The sequence below is a fragment of the Stigmatopora nigra genome, chromosome 22 (genome assembly GCF_051989575.1).
Source record: "Stigmatopora nigra isolate UIUO_SnigA chromosome 22, RoL_Snig_1.1, whole genome shotgun sequence".
Classification (NCBI taxonomy): Eukaryota; Metazoa; Chordata; class Actinopteri; order Syngnathiformes; family Syngnathidae; genus Stigmatopora; species Stigmatopora nigra.
The window spans coordinates 5,679,717-5,698,378 of record NC_135529.1 but is presented as its reverse complement, the minus strand read 5'-3'; the positions used below and the strand labels follow the sequence as shown (position 1 = coordinate 5,698,378).

Genomic DNA, 18,662 nt, shown 5'->3' with positions numbered 1-18,662 from the left:
TACAACCATGCTCTTTGTAAGGGAAAGGAAATACCGTGGATGGCAATAATCCAATCAGTTCAATATTAAACTTCAGAAGGAAAATGTTTATTACAAGAACAGCATTTTCAGCTTTGAAAAACAGTAAAGTATTGCAGATTTTTGTACATCAACATGAGAGAAATTCTGAACATTCAAATGTTGCTGCATGGGGCAGACAGTTTTTAAAATTGTATATTAATTTTACTCGATAACATTGATAACCCAATTGACTTTAGTGTTTGTAAATAAGTCTCTGTTTTCAATGTTCAACCTCGGCCCAATCATGGATGAAAACATTGAAGTCTAACTATCTATCAATCATAAATGTCTCTTTAAATTATTTTGGGGAATAAAAATCAATTTAGGCAAAAATGTAGTTTTTTTTATACATTGGGTTGAGTTGTCTTTCCTTCAAGACATATTTAATTTACAGTACCTTGACCAAAGATGCCATGCACATCCAATGAGGCATCACTTCATAAATAAATAAATAAGTCCAACATTAACCCTCTCTCTCCCCACTCATATCGTATGTACACAAACATATGCACAGTCCTTTAAAGCCCAGCCAATGTGTGAATTCCCTGCAATGCCACCTTAGACGAATGCTATTTAAAAGAGAGAGAAGGTGAAAAAAGGTGTAAATCAGCATTCATTGAACCATTTCATAACTTTGATTGCACTGACACAACAATTCCCCCTGCGTTACCTAATAGAATTAAGTAAATTAATACAGGAATCTAGTTAAACACATGTCAGAAGCGTTATTTCTTGCAGGATTGTAGTATTTGAAGAAGATAAGACCTTAATATCCAGTTACAATAAAACTCTGTTATTCATGTTGAGAACTGAAGTCATTCATTGCTAAAAGATGCTTTGCATCTTATAACACAAGGAAATATTATCATGTGAACTGTTCATCTCCACTATGAAAGCTGTTATGATAGGTTTTCTTTTGCCATGATACTTACTAAGGTTTCAAAATGACTGAAATCGTGGACAATGATGAGCTAAATTAGGAAATATCCCAAGCAAATTTGAACATTCTAATACAATTGCTGCAATTGAAATAAGCATTTAGGAAAGAAAATAAAGTGTTGTGATTTTTTTAACAGAAACATTCAGAACCTAATCTGTGAAAAATATTTTAAGGCAAAGGGAACTGTCAAGGCATTTCACCTGCCAATGTTGCATAGCTAAGGCAGCCCAGGATTCAGTATACAGCCAAAATGTACATTATATCCATTGCTTACATATTTACACATTTATTTATATTTACACATTCATTCTTTACTCAGCAACTGACACCTGTACATGTGTGGGTTCTTAAGTAGTTTGGTTGGAGGTGAAAACTCCACATTTTTGTCAGTGAAAAATGACAACAAAGCAAAGTAACCTTCATTGGCCCATACATGACTATCAAAAAGTGTTCATTAAATTAATGTACTGCATTAAAAAATCCAACCGATTAATATAATTGTAAATATGAAGCTATTGACTCAAAGAAGACAATTATAGGTCTGTTACTTGCAAGGCCAAGGCATACCACAAGAGGGCGCCAATAAAAGCTGACAAACGTGTTATAGTAGTGGCGTATTTGGAAAAAATTACAGCTTTAAACCTGGCACTTTACCATACCCCATGAACAGGGCACATTGAAGCAAATATTCTCTCTCTGTCGCTCTGTATCAACCAATAAAAAAAGATAACAATTGGCAAAATGTTCCCCACACACACCTAAAAACAAATGAACATAGAATCCATGTCAAATGCCATTCCTTTGGTAATAAATGATTTGGCTAGAGTGCAAAATAAAAGCAACCTGACATGCAATAAAACAGTCAACACCAAAGTCCAGAGTATTTTTTACACAGTAGTCAAGAGTAAGAGCAACATGCCCTGGTAGTTCCTACAGTTCTGTGCTACATGCAAGCCTCGGTGTCTAGGCTCCCGGCCTTCCCGGGAAAGTTGTGATCCTTGTTGCAAATGGGACTGCGGGAATTCCGAGGGGAGAGCGGCGGGGTGTGGCAGGGTGACCCTTGACCTTTTGCTTCTCTGAAGCTGACCAGTGTAGGAATGCGCGAGAGGTTCATTGCCGGACCATTGTCGGCACGCGGTTTCATTCGGCTTGCAAGTTTGTGTTTGGAAACCAGTACGCTGCTCATCTTTTTTTGTTCTTTGTTACCATGTAGTACTTCTCCGCCTGTGTCGCCATTGGCCAGGGGAGAGGTCAGCGGGGGAGATTCAGAATGGGACTCGCTTAGACTGAAGCACATTGAAGAGTTTTCACTGGACGAGTCTTGGTAGGGGCAGTCCTCGGATAAGGGCAGATGAACGGGTAAAGGACCGGCCTCGAGGAGTGGGAGGTCCGCACTACCGTTGCTATTTTGTACATCGTATGGTACGTTTGGCTGATGAGTCTCTAGAGGAATATCTCCCAGTGAGTTGTTACCCCATCCATCACCTTGTTGGCTCCGGTGGTCTCCATTCATATTCTTACAGTGGTCAGTTTGGGGAATAACCAGTCTGTTCGAGTCCCCGGGAAAAGAAGCACGTGTCTCCATATTGCTGGAGATGGCCGGGAGCTTTTTGAGATTGCCCCCATGTTCTCTCCAGTGTTCTGCGTCCCCTTGCGCAAAGTTCTGTCCGTAAATCAAATTCAAGGGGTCCTCTAAAGGAATGTGGAAAGGGTTGGCCCTTTTGGACTCCCTGAGTTCTGGCAGGACTCCTATCTTTGCCCCCACGTTCAAAGAGGAAGAGGAGGAGTTGGAGGAGGAATAAGCAGAATCTGTGATATTGGGATCAGTGAGTATTGGTACCGAATGGGTTCTAGCAGCACGCTGGCCCACTCCTCGACCCACGCCGCCTCTGCTTTGCTGCGTGTTGGCTAAATACTCAGCCTCAAAGCTGCGATACAGGTCCTGTTCTCTCTTCGGGTCCAGCGTTGGGAGCATTTGGAAGGCACAACTTTGTCCTTCCTCTTCTGGGTCTTGACGGCCAAGACCAGACCAGGTTCTACACAGGCCTCGCCCATTAGGCCGAGAGCCCTGGGACAATCGAGGACTGTGGGCGGCGTGATGGTGGGAATTCCGGGGAGATGAATGAGGAGACCTCCGTCCTCCTGAGTTGACAGGGGGCAGTAGTCTCCCTTTACCAGTGGAGGGTAAGCGAGGAGGTCTGGGAGTGTTAATAGTCTTCTTAATGGGACTGTCTTTGTTGTTTTGAACTCCTTTAATGGGTGAATTGGTGCACGAAGATGACTGCCTCTTGGACAGCACGCCGCCTATCCTAGGTGACGACGGGGGCACTTGTTTATTGCGAGGGTCCTCTCGTCCCTCTCGTTTCTCTGCTGGTTGAGTATCCCGGTGGCCGGTGGCAAGCCCCGATATGGCTTCAATGGACCGAGTGTGGTTAGGTACTTTACTCTGGCTGTGCGAACGAGGAGCGTGGAGCCTTCTCGGACCTTCGTTACAAAGGGATCTGCCCCTTTCTGTTCGAGCGCTTCGTACTCCATCTGATCCTGGAGACGGGTTCGCTTTCAGTGCCGACGCTAGCACCGAGCGCTCGCGAGATTGGCTGCGCGCACGGGGCAACGAGCTACGCGGCGTATTTTGAGCTCCAGGTCTCTCGATCACATGCTTGCCTTGCTTGCGATTGACAAGAAGGACCACCTCTTCACTGGAGCGGTGGGATGTTCCACTCAGAGAGAGACGTCCTCCTCCCCCTTTGGAGGACGCCGTGGAAGAGTCGCTGTCTCCGGATAGACGTCTCGTCACTGGCAGTGCTGTATCTCGAGTCCTGAAACAAAAATGGAGAGTGTCATTCCATTTTCAAATGGCACGTATAATACTTCTCCCAGGGTGTAGTTACGACTCATATTTGGCATAGAAACTTTTTTGTCATATCAGCTTTTCAGATAATAATACGAGGCAATGATTTTAAACAACATTTTAGTCAATGGAAGTCTGAAAAATGTAACACATTTTTGTGTGTGAAATCCAAAACGGAGGTCGTTTTTCTCTATTTAAAAAAAATGGCAAAAAACCAGACGTCAGACATCACAAATTGTGTTTCTTAGGGGGAAAATTAATAAAGGATGAATTTGAACTTGACTGACAATATAGATACTTTTTTTAACTGACCCAAGCTGAGTGTTTCTCAATACAGTGGGCTGTGACAGCCTGGGGGATTATCGTCAGGATGAGAACAAGTGGGAGGATTAGAACTAAGCACTGCTATTTCACAATTAGGCACTGTTCCACTGCGTTGCACCGGTGAGACTGTCTTCTCTGACTTTACAATGAGCTCTTATTGCTCACTTAAAGGAGGATATGAGTAAAAGTTGATGCATGCTGTCTAGAAGTGTCTGAATTTATAGGTACCATACTATTTATCATCTGAATTGTGATTTGGAATCAGAAATGGACAACAACAACAAAAAATCAAGCAACATGTTTTCTATTTTTATTTATGAGTCTGTGTATCTCAGCGATGAAACAGTTTTGAATCTGTTGTAAGTCACTCATTATTGACTGTTTTAAACACCGATTTAATCATCTGTACGATTTTCATTTATGCCCTGGAATGGTAATTGCTTGAAGAAAGCCAGCCCACCTGCTGACCTACTTCCCAAATTAGCGTTGACCATTTGTCGGGGTATAGTTGGCCGATTAAAATTTCTCTAGTCTGGAATCCATCACCCTCTTAGACTTGAAAGTGCTTTTGACTTAACATCCATCTATTCCATGTCATCGTAGAATAGAGAACATGATCTTTATGCCAAAATATCCCCACCCTTTTGACTCTTATGTGTAAGGAACATATAAATTGAAAAGAATATTTAAATCTAATACCCTTTCCAAGCAACAGACAGGACAATGCTGCTAATCTGGCTTTGTCACCACTATTCAATCACAAAAATGCAAATCCGATCAAACCCTTTTTTTGGTTCAAATCAAGGATGCCCTTATTTTTTGTTTCTACTTAAGTAAACAAAATGCATATAGGTGTTAAAATAAGACGAGTTTTGTGTTAAATTTTCCCCACTAAATGGTGCTAGAGAGTGTTTTGTAAAGCAGATTTATCGAGGCAATGTCACCTGAGATTAGATAAATCTGATGACCTAATCTAATCTGTTTCCTGGCATTTGCACATGTTGTGCATATGTTGGATTCTATTTCTCTCTCTGACCCGCCAGGAAAATGGTTTGAGCGCTTTCACTTATATACCATAATATCCCTCATCTCATACATACTAAACACACTCACTCACCGCAGAGGGTTCAACGGTCGAGCTTCCGAGCGGTCTCTAAGGGGCTGTGGAAGACTTGTACGAGGTTCAGTTTCCATCGTGCTGGAGGGGTTCTGAGGGTGGCTTGGCCTTGTGGGAGTGGAAGAGGCACAAGGTGTGGAGGAGGGCTCCAACGAGCGTCTGTCTGCAGGTGGTTTATATGGTGCCATGCCTTCATTTCGCCAGTGGGGACCAGGACTTGTGGAGCGGGATGAATGGGCGCTTGAAGACTTACTCTGTCCTCCCTGACTTTGACCACTGGCTTTGGCCTGGTGGTATCGATGGGCTGTAAGGGTGACAGGTAACCATGGTTTTCATTAAATAAATACATGAAAGACAACTAAATAGTTACTAACTAAAGTTAAAGACAAAAGTTTTTCATCACAGGTCTTTAATGTCAGGTGAGCCGGCCTAAAATTTCAGAGTCTGCAGGGAGGCAGATGCTCTCATCAAGAGCCAAATATGGCTTGAGAGCCCTATATTACCAAACCATCTATTAAGTCTTGCCTTCTCCTTCAATACTGACGATCTGTAATTGCGGCTTGCATCATCTTTCCAAAATAATGACATCATGACTTATGAAACTTTTTGGGACGCTTCAGAACTCTGAGACATGAATGCAATATTAAAACTAGGTACTAGAAGATAGCTGTAAAAGGACTCACAGCACTTTTTCCATGATAAACCTGGATGAATGAGTTCATTACTTGTCTAACATCCAATTAGTCAGAGGTCAAAATGAGAAAGGAGTGTCCAGTTTGCTAAATGTTAGGCATGAATTCATTTCATTTGGACTTTCCCAGTGTCCACACCTTGTTTGAAGAAGCAAAATATTGCAGTTCATTTTTGTACCCCAATTTCCAACTACAAAGTTGCCATCTGTAAATGAAACTAACAGGCAAAAGGAAACCTTACCAAAGGCAGCACAACGACATGGGTCATGCTTGTCCAAATAGTGTTCCAACGTGTCCCAGCCCCCTCCTACGCGCACCATCACATGAGTACGAAGAACCTAAAATAGAGGGCACAAAACAAGGTTTCAGTAGACAATCACAAAGCCATCCATATATAACTAAAATGACTGAATGTTGTTAGTGTAATGCAGCACAATAGTCAGCAGTCAAGCAAATTCTACAAGTGGGACAGCTTGCCTTAGACGTTACATAACACCTAGATGCCCCCCTGTTTCACCCTCCCGCCTTTCTCCTCCATCATAACCAGCTGCTGCCATAAGAGGGTCGTTCAACACCATGCCGACTCACAATTTAAAAAAAAGAAGAAGTGATATTCTGGCAGTTTGCACACATTTGTTATGAAGTTGGGCTGGAATGTAAAAAGATGTCAACTGTAGCATGGTGACTTCTCTGCGACTTTAGTTCATCGAAAAACGAACAGGTAGCTGAAAGGTGGAAATGGTGGTCCCTAACAGAGTGTGAGTGTGAAGATACGATGTCACTTCTGACTCTCCTCAACTTTATGATGAGCACACGTCAACAAGATGGGAGCAAAGCGCCTTACTCCCTCCAGGCAGAAGCTGTCCACACTGATGCGGCAGAGTCTGCCTGATGTGACACACAGCCCACCCCGCCTTGCGTTGTGTAATAGGTGCTGCCAGCCACATGTGTTGAAAGGTTGTACCTAGGTCACTGAGGCCAAGTCACGAATGTACTTCTCTTAAACTTGGTACCAAACTTATTTTCGGCGCTTCGCAACGAATCACCCAGTGCCAAATGGTGGTCAGGAAGAGGCCACGGAGAAGGGACGCGCACCTCCGCCTGACCCCACCTTCTCTAATACGTGTGCCGTCAATCCAGTTGATCTGGCTCGCTCTGCTCCCCTCCTGCATGATGATGCGTCAAAACAGCTGATCTGCTTATCTCTATCAGAGCATAAACTGCTTACTCCCAGTGACCTGACTTCAGGCTGGTGACAGCATCACTGGTTGTCTGGTATTGCCAAGTTGAAGTACTTCCATACATTTTGATGCATAGTCTAGTATGGTACATGTTTTATTTATCTCTTTGGTGCCCAAGACGCTGGAGTATGGCTAATTACAGATGCAGAACAGAAGCACTTCCACTCTGACTGCATCACTAAATACACTTTATTGATTCAATGTCTACCATTGTCGAATTGTAAATCATATTTAGGTATGTATGATCATTGTTTTTTTTCTAAAACAATAATTCCAGAGGGAACATAACACAATGGGATATAATTACCTAGCAAATAAAGTACTCCAAACAACCAAAAACAATTTAAAATTTACACCATACTCTCTTTTAATTTCTTTTGCATGATTTCATTCACAATACAAAGGCTAGATATACCGAGTCTCATTATACAAAATATTTTTTTAAAACTATTGTATTATTCAACAACACAGTATTTTATCTTTGTCTTGTAGCTATTTAAAACCAACTTTATAATACTACATTATAAATGAATATCATGTATTCATTTCCAGACCTCAAAAGCCGGGTGATGAGATGCTCAGGGAGGATGTTCTACTTACAATTGCTGGCTCAGCTGCTAAAGCTGTTTCTATGGCAACAACATCTCAATAAATGCACGTTTTGGAGCGATTTTCCTCTCGTTTTGTTACTGGAATCCTATATTCAGGACTGAACACATCACTTCCCAGTAAAAGCGGCCTCCCTCAAGGAAAAGAAAGATTATGAACTACCCCTGTGTCTAAAAGGGATCAATTGCCCATTTGCTTTATCTGTTTCATGGCCTTGTTTAGCCTCAACACCCTTGAAAAGCTTAAGCCGCTGAATACTTTTTTTTCAGGCATATAAAGCGGTTGCTGTTTCCTCTCCTCAACAGAATAAAAGAGGCGTGTTGGCTACACTTGTATGGGTGCTCGGGCATATGCATAATCACTGCCATCCTCAGTGAGGAACCACAAGAGGGCGGAGACAGGGTGAAGAGAACCAATCTGACAAGGGAAATGCTCGCTACCAGAATGACAGATCAGCACACACAGATTTGCACAAAACCCAACAAAGCACTAAACAGTCATTTTAGAATATTCCTCTTTGTGAAATTTACACGTGCTTAAACAAATATATTGCACATTTTAATTCCTTCTTTGAAGACAACGTCACAGTTTTTTTTTTTTTTTACATTTATATTTCCACTATTACGTATGTGGAGCCACTGAGGGAATTGTTTATTGTCACTGAAAGTGGTGTACAGTATAAATGAGCACATTTTGCACTATCCAAAGAGCCATTAATCCAACAAAGGGCACCATTTCGGTAAGCGAGACTGAATCAATACTGCCCATGAAGCAATCCAGCCCCCCAACCCCCCAGTCCTGTGAGGTTCGATGCGGGTATAGTGGCAACTCTTAATCAGAAACTGAGACGAGCATTGTTGTTTGCACAAAATCCAACCGCGATAAAGGCCAAAGCAGGAAATGACCAAAAGCTCTATTTGTGTCCCCTCAATGGGGAAAAAGTGCATTTCTGGGCATGCACTAGAAAAGTGCCTTTTCTAAACATGGGCCAGACAAATGCTTTACAAAAATAAAAGTTAACGCAGGAAAATAAATGTTTTATTCCTGTGTAAAATGACTGTCCTTGTCATCATCATTTGGTTTTAGTTTGACAAAATTGCCCTGAATAATTACCATAAACATCATAAACGCCCACTACTTTTTTCCTTGGTTTTGAACTCTGCGTTTTTTAGTAGATTTTTACAGGCATATGAAGCATGTGTCTTTTGGTGTAAATAGCCTATAAAACAAGCGGCATATGACTGCCCAACTTATGTAAGTACTACATGTGAACAAATTATGTTGTCTTTATGCATTGTAGTCCAATGGTTAAATGTTCCATGGAGATTAATCACATTTTGCATTGTTACCTATTGTAAATTGACTTGAATTTAACCGAATCAGAGACTGACGTGGAAGGTCGTGTTTGACATCAGCGGTCCCACTGTACGACTGTTACCTTTTTTGACAGTGACATAAAAAAATAGCTCAGCTTTTAACATGCTGAGACAGCCCTCTGTTATTTCACTAACCTACAGCATGTTTTTTTACCGCCATATGGTTTGATGCGACAACAGTGGGCCTCCTCAAAAGAACAGTAATAAAAGTAAACTACATTATAAAAGCATCTGATTACATCATATTCCCTAATTGTACACTGTATGCAATAAGAGTGTAATCGCTGAATTCAAGTTGTTTAAGTATGAAGGATTTAAAGGGATTAAATATTCCTGGAGACACAACTGTTCCATTTAAAGCCACATATAATTACCGGCTAGGTATAATTATGCGTGAGGCGGAGAGAGGTCGATGGACGTACCCTTATGAAGATCAACGCACTGGAGTCTCCCACTTTGTACTTTCCTTCGGACACCTTGATCATGGGAAACTGAGCTGGACAGGAACAGCGGCCCAGAATCTCACGGACCTGAGATGAAACAAAGCACATGAGACATGTCAGAAAGGAACTCTGTGGCCAGCTCTTCCTGTGAACTCAATATGAGGTCATACTTAGTCATATGAACAGTATACAAGCAATGTTGCCCTTTTCTGGGAGAGCAGGACAATAAGTCTGTCTTATGTAGTTATGTGTGTGGACTGTGCGTCATTTGCAAGCCTACAATTATACATAATTTCCCAAGAGGTACAATGAATGTCACATTTATTTTCCTCCTGCGTTAAAATCAATTCACACAGACATCCTGATAAATACAGTCTGTACTGAGTGACATTGTTTCTGATCATGGCATCATCAAGCTTGAGAGCAGAGGGGGGTGGTGATGATGATGATGTCAGCAGGCCAGCGCCGCCAGCTGGATTTTGAATTGAGATCATGAGCCAGCGCCCTTGCTGTGGTTGAGGCTGCTTATTAGGCAAGTGGAGTCAGACAAGACTGCAGGGCGGAGTGAGATCTGCTCTCGGCTCTTGTAGGATTGGTCAACTCATTTGTTGTTCTTGGCATCTGTCTCACACGAGTGTGCCGGATCGTGTTGGCCATGACAACATAAAGCAAGGCAATAAAAAGGAAAATTCTACAATGAGGTTATTAACTAGAGATTAATTATGTTATCATCACAACTAAGAAAAAAAAGTCATTTGATTAGTAAGGTCATGTGAGGAAAGCAGAGTCAAATTTAAATACTAAGAGTTTACCACTTAGATCTTTTGGGGATTTATGGGTTCATGTTTAATGGCATCTGGGTAAAACCAATCTTTATTGAATCCCAATCTGTTCACAATTATTGCAAGCAGATGAGATTATGATATATAAATATATACCACATGCGGCCTATCCTTTGTATGGTGAGGATTTTGTACTATTGCGATAATCTTATGTTGTTTTAAGGGTCTCTTGCAAAATTGAAAGGGTAGAATCACAGTGAGCTGGCAACACCCACCTGCCTGATTCACCTTGTTGTGCTTTGTCTGCTTTCATATATATGTATCTGCCTTGCCTTCTTTCTGTCTGCTCTGTCACTGTGATTTTCATTTTGTGAGTAGTCCTGTTTGGAAAAACCCCAGCGTGTGAGTTAATGGAACCATTTCCATGGTAACACTCACACACACACATATACACACATAAGGCCTTCTCTTTAGAGAGGTTGAGTTTGCCATATTTTTTTTCCTTCTCGCCTCTTCTCAGCTGTTCAGCAGCGTGAGGTCACATCACATATTTTATTCCAAAGGCTGAAACCCCTGGCGTTTGAGTGTTTTCCTCTTAAAATGAAATGTGTGCACTTCCCAAGCCGTCGCCGTATCGACAACACACAACGTTTCACACTACGGGCTGATAGAGGGGGAGGAGAAAGACAAGGTCAGGCGGGATATATTGGGAACAGGGCGCCCGAAGGCGGCGAAAAAAACGATGGATGAATTATAAATGAATACTGGTCACATGAGATGCTTGGAGTGGAATCTGCAGATGTTCAGAGAAGAAACAAAAAAAAGAAAAGATAGAAAAACCGAGCGTTCTGCAACATGCCCCTCCCATTTTAACTAAGGAATGTCTAAATGCAAAAACAGAATGACAACCTTATCATTTTATTATGAAGAGACTGCTCTGACAGGTTTGGATTACAGGGGCAATCTAATCTAATCTGCACAGTGTGAGTCAAAACGCCTTCCTGCCTCTCCTTCCTGACTTGAAAATACACGAAGACGCATTCGTGGCAGAGATAGACTGATACTGAGGGCTGCGCCTTCCCCTTGGGGATGGCGAGTAGGGGAAATGGGAGGGAAAAAGATCAAGATTTTGCATGCTTTTCCTCATTCGCTTTACAAATGCGCCCCTCTGTCTTGTATTTGGAAAGTTTCGAACAAATAAGATTGTGAGTCAACAATCGAACTTAGCCTAGTGCTTTAATCAAACATAGGTGTGTTTGCGTGCAAGGACATGAGCACTTTACAGGTTTTCCAGATAATTATGAGCAAACTTTAACCATAGAACTGGAGAAACTGGAGATTATCAAGATAAAAACTCCCAACGCATGAATTTAGAGTAGGCATTTCAATGTTTTAAATGTTCATAAATGCAATGTTTTCAAGGGGAAATAACCTTATTTACAAGAGTATGCGATATTGAAAATTGCTAACTACAAAAATTTGTAATTTTACACGGTGTCTCTATCAAGTAAGAATGTTTTAGATACAGTATGTACAGAAAGTATAGGAATCAATGGTGCTATTCTATGCAGAAGTCACCTGAGACCTACTTGAAGATGCTGCAGGCAGGTGCAGAAAATAACCACACACAGAGCCTCACTCAGATAAATATGTAATTAAACTCTAGTCATGTGGACAATCAGCTGATATCATGAACCAGTGGGATAAGAAGCCATAAAAGAGATGCAAGGGCAATTAAATCAGTCCTCCGGAGGACATAGGCAAATGTTGGTATAATCGTCAGGGAAAGAACCCTTAAACGGGTGACACCTTAAAGCCAGGAGAGCATGTGACAATATTATAGACAGACGCAGTGAGTGATGCTACGCTCTCTCGGCAAAGCGTGTGACCCAATGCAAGGCAGGAATGACCTACTTTTCTTGCTCTCTACTGTAGCTTTTCCCTCTCAGAACTGCATCTATTGCTGGCAGGTTTAGCCGAGTGTACAGTAAAGTCACTCCGGGCACAAGCGCCTTTTGTCTACCACGCATTTTGTTTCTCTATTTCCTCAATGCATGAGCTGGAGCATATGTTAAATGAAAATCCATAAAGGCAGCCATATTTTCCTTCTTTTTCACCTGACCTCTGCTCTGACCTCCATCCAAAACAAAGACTTTGGTGGAAATGACAGCATTTAGTTATGGCAGTCCACAGTGGCAGTCTATTCATTTACCACAAGACATACTGAACGGATTCTTAGCTTTAACGGCCAGCACATGATGGGGCCTGGGAATCTATTGAACTACTGTAAGAAGCCTCGAGTCAAGAAAAATAACAACTGCTTGAAAATATAGATGGTGTTTTTTCTTCAAATGTATATGGTTAAAGCTTGCAGGGGAGGTAAGAGATGGTAGTATGTATGTAATATGTACAATATTGAAATGCATATAGTAAAATGGACTATATATCAGTGTCACAATCCTTTCTAGGGATGATATGATAAATCCCGTCAAGCAGAGGATCAGCACTATATAGACATATAGACTGGTGGTAAATCATGGAAGAATCTGAATAAATGCATCCATATGGAGATTGTCTTTACGAGTATTTCAATGATGTGAGTCATTTTCTAATGCCTTCGCAGAAGCGCTGACTCAAGCTCTGGTGAAGGAAATGATTGTTTGTTTACTTCCTCAACGTAAAGATCAAAACAGTCTCAATGTTGATAGGGTGAGTAAGAGGCAAAGGCGTCAGCGTGATAGACGAAAAAGAACAATGGCTCAAGAACCAGGAAAATAAACCGGACATGCACAAGCTAGGTAAACTTAACGGCAGGGTCAGCGTCATCTGTTTGCTTTTAGGTGATACCATTTGATCCCTACATCTCCCTAGGAATGAACAATCATTTGATACATAACAACTGCCAATATTAACAGACAGAGCCTTTATGAGTCCGTCAAGAATGCTGCATTATTAAAAATCAATAGGTAATATAATCAAAAAGGAAGTCATTAAAGAAGGAGTGAAATGCTATCTATCCTGGATGATGCAGGAACTCTGTCGGCATGCCTGAGTGGAGAAGCCATACAGTCTGCCAGAACAGCTGTGGAACAATATAATATTAAGCCTTGCAATTTGCTTTCTCTCCATCTCTGACAGGCATAACTGAATGCAATGGGTAATTATGGAACACTAAATCCAAGGCAGACTGGCCTTTTAATAGAAATAAATACATACTAATCAAAACAACAAATGTATGGTCAGCAATGACCACAAGCACAGTAGGATTGTTTCCACAAGACCCTTTTGAAGTGTTTCACATACTGACAAAGCATCACTGTGTGCTGCCATTTTTAATTTCGACGTAGCGGCGCTTGTCCAGCAGACTGAACACTTAGCAAGCAAGCATGGGCATGTTCTGTGTTTACAGACTATCGTTTACAGAGTTTACATAACTAGAGAAAAGAGAATGTTTTCAAAATTATCGCCTCTGAGAGCTCTGTAAAGCCATTGTTGAGTAAACGAATAGCTAAAAATACACATCATCCAATTCAGTCAGACAAATGTGCCTTGTATGGGAGTTGTTAAATGTGTTTATCCTGTTGCATGATTTACTCCTTTATTAAAAGCCTAATAGATAATTTGTTGGTTGTAGTATAATGACAAAATATGGAAGCAGTCGGTAGGCTACAGGGTCGCTCATATTTTTGCTCTTTTTGCAGGAGGCCTGATATTATTTTAGAAAAGTATATTTTATTTGTATTTTATTAGGGATAGGCCAGTCATTGGCTTTTAAGTATGTATGACTTACTGGTAAAATATACTTGCACAGCGAGCTGCAAACTTTTTTCGACTGTCCCATATTTATGACAAATATTAAAACATATCTATCCAACCTTTGTCTATATAGAGTTACAGTGCCCATGAAAATAAGGCGGAGGGTGTTTACTCTAAATTGTAAACACCAATGACAAACAGTTTGCACAATTTAGAAGCACTGGCTTCATTTTGACAGCCATTTATTTTACTGTTTGCAAGTCTTGCTTGCTTGCGTGTTGCAAATCGGTACTTTTTGAACACATAAACGATTTAAGCATTTCCTCTATTCCTTATCTTGATATTGCGTGTTTGTGGGTCACATGACAATCAAATGACTTGAAAAGGTAACATCCGTTCCGTGAAAACAAAATATTATACGATTTCTGCAGACTATAAAAAAAGACTCGTGCAACATTCCCTCAAAGTCTGAAAAACAGACACCTTTTGTCCTCAAGGCCGAGTTGTATAATCCACAGTCATATGAGTGTGTACATAGTCTGGACACATCTTCCTCTACAAACTCACACAGTCTGTCCACAGAAGCCACGTCAGAAGCGCTTTGCTCTCCGCTGTGTGACAAGCATGATTCTCCAGACCCCTCCTTCTACTCTCAAACTCTCTTCCCTGTGCTGTCATCTTTTCAGTGTCAAAGAGCCACATTGTTCAGCTCATTAATGCGCAAACATCAACTTCGCCCTAAAGCCTGTGCACTACTGCGTTGTCTGCCCGCTCATTAGCTTCGCCTCTAACGAGTTCCTTGCACATCTCACGAACGAGCCCATGGAAAAAGGTCAGCAGGTTTCACCACAGTGGCAGAAAGGGAAATGTAACCAAAGCAAACTAATATACTCAACATGAACTGTAGGGAAATAACTGACAAACTTCTCAATTTGTGGGTGGCAAACGCAAAAAAACAAACAAACAAAACAATCGCACAACAGCAGAGGTGATGACAACCTCCAAGGCTTTGAAGTTAATGTTTGACACTAATAAACGTTGACAACATCACTCTTATGTGAGGTTAACCATAATACACACTGCTACTGCATATGCTTATTTCTTTAGTAGAATTGTAGTGTAAAAATAGCAGGAACTGGAGACATTATTTTGTTCCGCTTTACTGTAAGTGGAATTCTAAGCCTTTGGATCTTTTTTTCCATTCTGCCCTCGACAAGGAGTAAACGCTCAATGTGTTTTGTCTTCAGATAAATAGTACCACATTTTTTTTCGTGACGCAGCAAAATTAGATATGATGTTGCTTGGATTGTAACCTGAATATTGCGTAAGTAGAGATATTCGTAAGTAGAGGCACAATTTTCGAGTCTTAATGCATTAGTATTTAGTGTACTATAGTCATCTTACTTTTGCATGTAGAAACTTGATTTTGAATAAGGTAGGAATTTTCAAAGAACAAACCTGTTGGTTGGTATGAGCCACTCGTGAGAGACAAATGTGCAAACCGGATTGGACAAGTCAGAATGTATTGCCAGTAGCACTAAAGATGAAGTGGAGTGACATGGCTAATTCAATTCATTACGACAATTTAACGTTTCTGTTAAGATGATTACAAATCTATACTACACTCGGTGGAGAAGACTCGCTTGTTAAAAGATCATCTCTATGAAGGGTTTAAACTTAAATTTTCAACCTTGTTGAATGTAGATGATAAAGAGACTCATTCTACAGATCTATGGCTGTCCTAAAATGACTTACCAGCTCATCCAAATTTCTCATGTCGCATAAAACTCTCTTCTGGGGCCACACAAAAGGCTCCGGCTCGGCTTCATCCTCCACGCTGCGTTTGCTGTCACTGCGCCCAAAGCACCTGCCGGGCACGCTCTGCACCTCGGGTTCCCCGGGGTCAACCTGCAGGTCAACCTGCAGGTCAACCTGGAGGTCGACCTGCAGGGCGACCTGGTGGTCCCGGATCTCCTCTTCGATCTCTTCCTCCAGCTGAATGAGCATGGGGGCCAGCATGCCGAACTTGGCGCCACGTCGAGCCACCTCCAGTAGGCACAGGACAAAGTTCTTCTCATTACACCTCTCCACCAGGTCGTTGGTCTCGAACATGAGCACATCCTTGATCCACAGTTCCCGCCGACACCAGCCGATGAAATTGGAAACGTTATCCCGAGCCAAGAAGGAGCCGGCGGCGACGTTGCGGGACTGGAAGACCACGTCTTTGCGGGGAAGCTTCATGGACCCAGCCGCCTCGGGGTACTCCAGCTGGAAGTCCTGGGCGGCCCGATTGACGTTGTTGGCGTGCCGGCACAGGGCGCAGCCCGTCTCCAGGCCGTCCATGAAGGTGTCCGCGCTCAGCTCCAGGTCGTAGAGGGTGTTCAGCCATTCCGCCAAGTCCTCCTTCATGGCGTACAGGTACTCCTCGCTGGATTTAAAGGGCCGAATGCTCTTAGAAGCGGCGGATTGGATGTTGCTCTGATCGGCCATATTTTCAGAGGATGTATCAATACTTGCTTCCAGATCTCCTCATTGCGCAATCGAGCTCAGAATCCTCATCTGCAAAACGCGTGGACCCACCCACGCCGGAGTGGCGCGGCGTGGCGTGCGGCTGCGGGGAACGGAGGCCGGTCTTTGTGTCGCTGTCACGGGCATAGCGGGGATGCGGCGAGCGGGGACGTGGTCCGTCCGGATGGTCTGGTCTCGGCGATCGGAGCTCCGATCTCGGCTTGGGAAGAGTCGACGCGGCCACTGGAGCCTGTCGGAATCTGTCGGTTTCGCTGACATTCACGCGCGGCCGTGAGTGGCCGTGTCTGACGAGCTCCGAGCGGCAGGCAGCCTCCTCATCGGCTCCTCACCGGCTCCTCACCGCCTCCTAACCGCCGCGAAGAGACTCGGCCCATGTCGCGCCGCCTCCTGCGTTCAATATGTTGACCTGCCGCGGGGCTTAAAGCAGCGGAGCGACGTGGTGGCACATCCCATTATGTGGATCAACTGCCTGGGAAAGAAGGAGGAAGAGGAGGAGGAGGAGCAGGAGGAGGAGAACTAGTTAACCCCGTCATCGCCGCGTCGCAGGCAGGCAACCGGTAAAAGACTGGCGTCAACTTCTAACTGATACTTGGAGGACAAAAAAGAACACGAGGATCAGATCAAATGGACGTTGGAACACTTTGGCTGTGATCTCGTGCTCGTCAAAGAAGACAAAAGTTGGCTCCTTTGGAAATGAAAAGCCTTCATCAACTGAACAAAGAGTTACTATGGGGTTATTGATTGTTCAACCACATCTTAGGCTGATGTCATCAACGTCCTTTTCAGTTTGTTAATGATCTTAGATTTGCAATCTGCCCTGGAGTGGATCATTTCTGTGATTTCATCTGTTATTTGTTTGTTTGGCAGTTGGGGGAAATCTACACCTGTTCATAATGGAAAGGGGATTCAATTCAATTGTTTAGCTTCTTAGTGAGAAAGTGATTATTTCAGTCATTAAACTTAATTCAGGGGAAATACAAATAGATTTTCATTTTGTAATGAAGGTCATGTCTTTAAATACAACACACCCTACTTTTATTCTCACTATAATCAAGTCTTTGTGCAACTTCTAATGAGGCCTCATGAGACTGTCATCATGCCACAATTCTCCTCAAGCTGGATGACCTTCCAAAACGTTTGTACGGCACTTTATCAGTTAGGGAATGTTAATGTTTTGTAACTGTCCGTCACACTATTGATCAAGCCCTTAAAACAGCAGATTTTTCCATTAACTAAGGGTTCTGCCAATCGACAACAGCTACTTTCTTTAGTGATTAATAGAATTTCAACGGTTGGTTTTAGAAAACCTGATTATCGGGTTCGTTTAGACTGTTAAGGGAAAACAAAATACCTGCTCAGTGCCTGAAGAAGTCTCTACACAAATAAGTTTGGTAACCTGAAAGGCCAAAAAATGAAAGAACACATGCAAAAGTGAAAAACATAAAACCTCTCAAATTGACCAAAGTTTGGGAGCAGTTATGAATTTTTAAAACTTCATCAATAAGTAGCTCGAGCAGAAAAAGGCACGTTGTAGCAAACAGACTTTGGTTAATGCCTCAACTCCATTGCAGCAGCTTTAAAATTCCTGTCATGTGTGCTAAGTAAAACTTCAGCAGCACTCACTGCCAATGAGGTCTTGTTTTGATTTAAAACAAGAGGGACGTGTCTGTTCCAGAACAAGCAAGAGAGAGAAAGGAAGGAGGAGGAGGTGGCGGAAGAGAGATAGGGAACGAGAATCTGCGTGAAGGGGTGACATCATTTTCTGGCCTTGGATGAATCAGCTTCTGTCAGTAAAGATTGAGCAGAAGTCAATTAATCCATCATCAAGAATTTACATTAGCTCCAACATAACCGGGGTGGGACTAGGATACGGCAAATAAACATTTTTAATATTTGTCCACCTACAATCATTTCTTGTACTTAAAGTGATACGATTTATTAT

General features: G+C 42.3%; 1 protein-coding gene across 1 annotated transcript; it reads right to left on the bottom strand.

Annotated features, from left to right (window-relative positions):
• Positions 1-65: 65 nt before the first annotated feature.
• Positions 66-17,278, bottom strand: LOC144215681 (uncharacterized). The gene is made up of 5 exons (XM_077744762.1): positions 15,947-17,278; positions 9,633-9,740; positions 6,226-6,322; positions 5,293-5,596; positions 66-3,819 (listed from the first exon to the last, which is right to left on the bottom strand). Exons 1-5 carry the CDS (start codon positions 16,679-16,681, stop codon positions 1,944-1,946), a joined length of 3,120 nt encoding a protein of 1,039 aa, XP_077600888.1. The 5' UTR covers positions 16,682-17,278; the 3' UTR covers positions 66-1,943.
• Between the last annotated feature and the right edge of the window lie 1,384 nt (positions 17,279-18,662).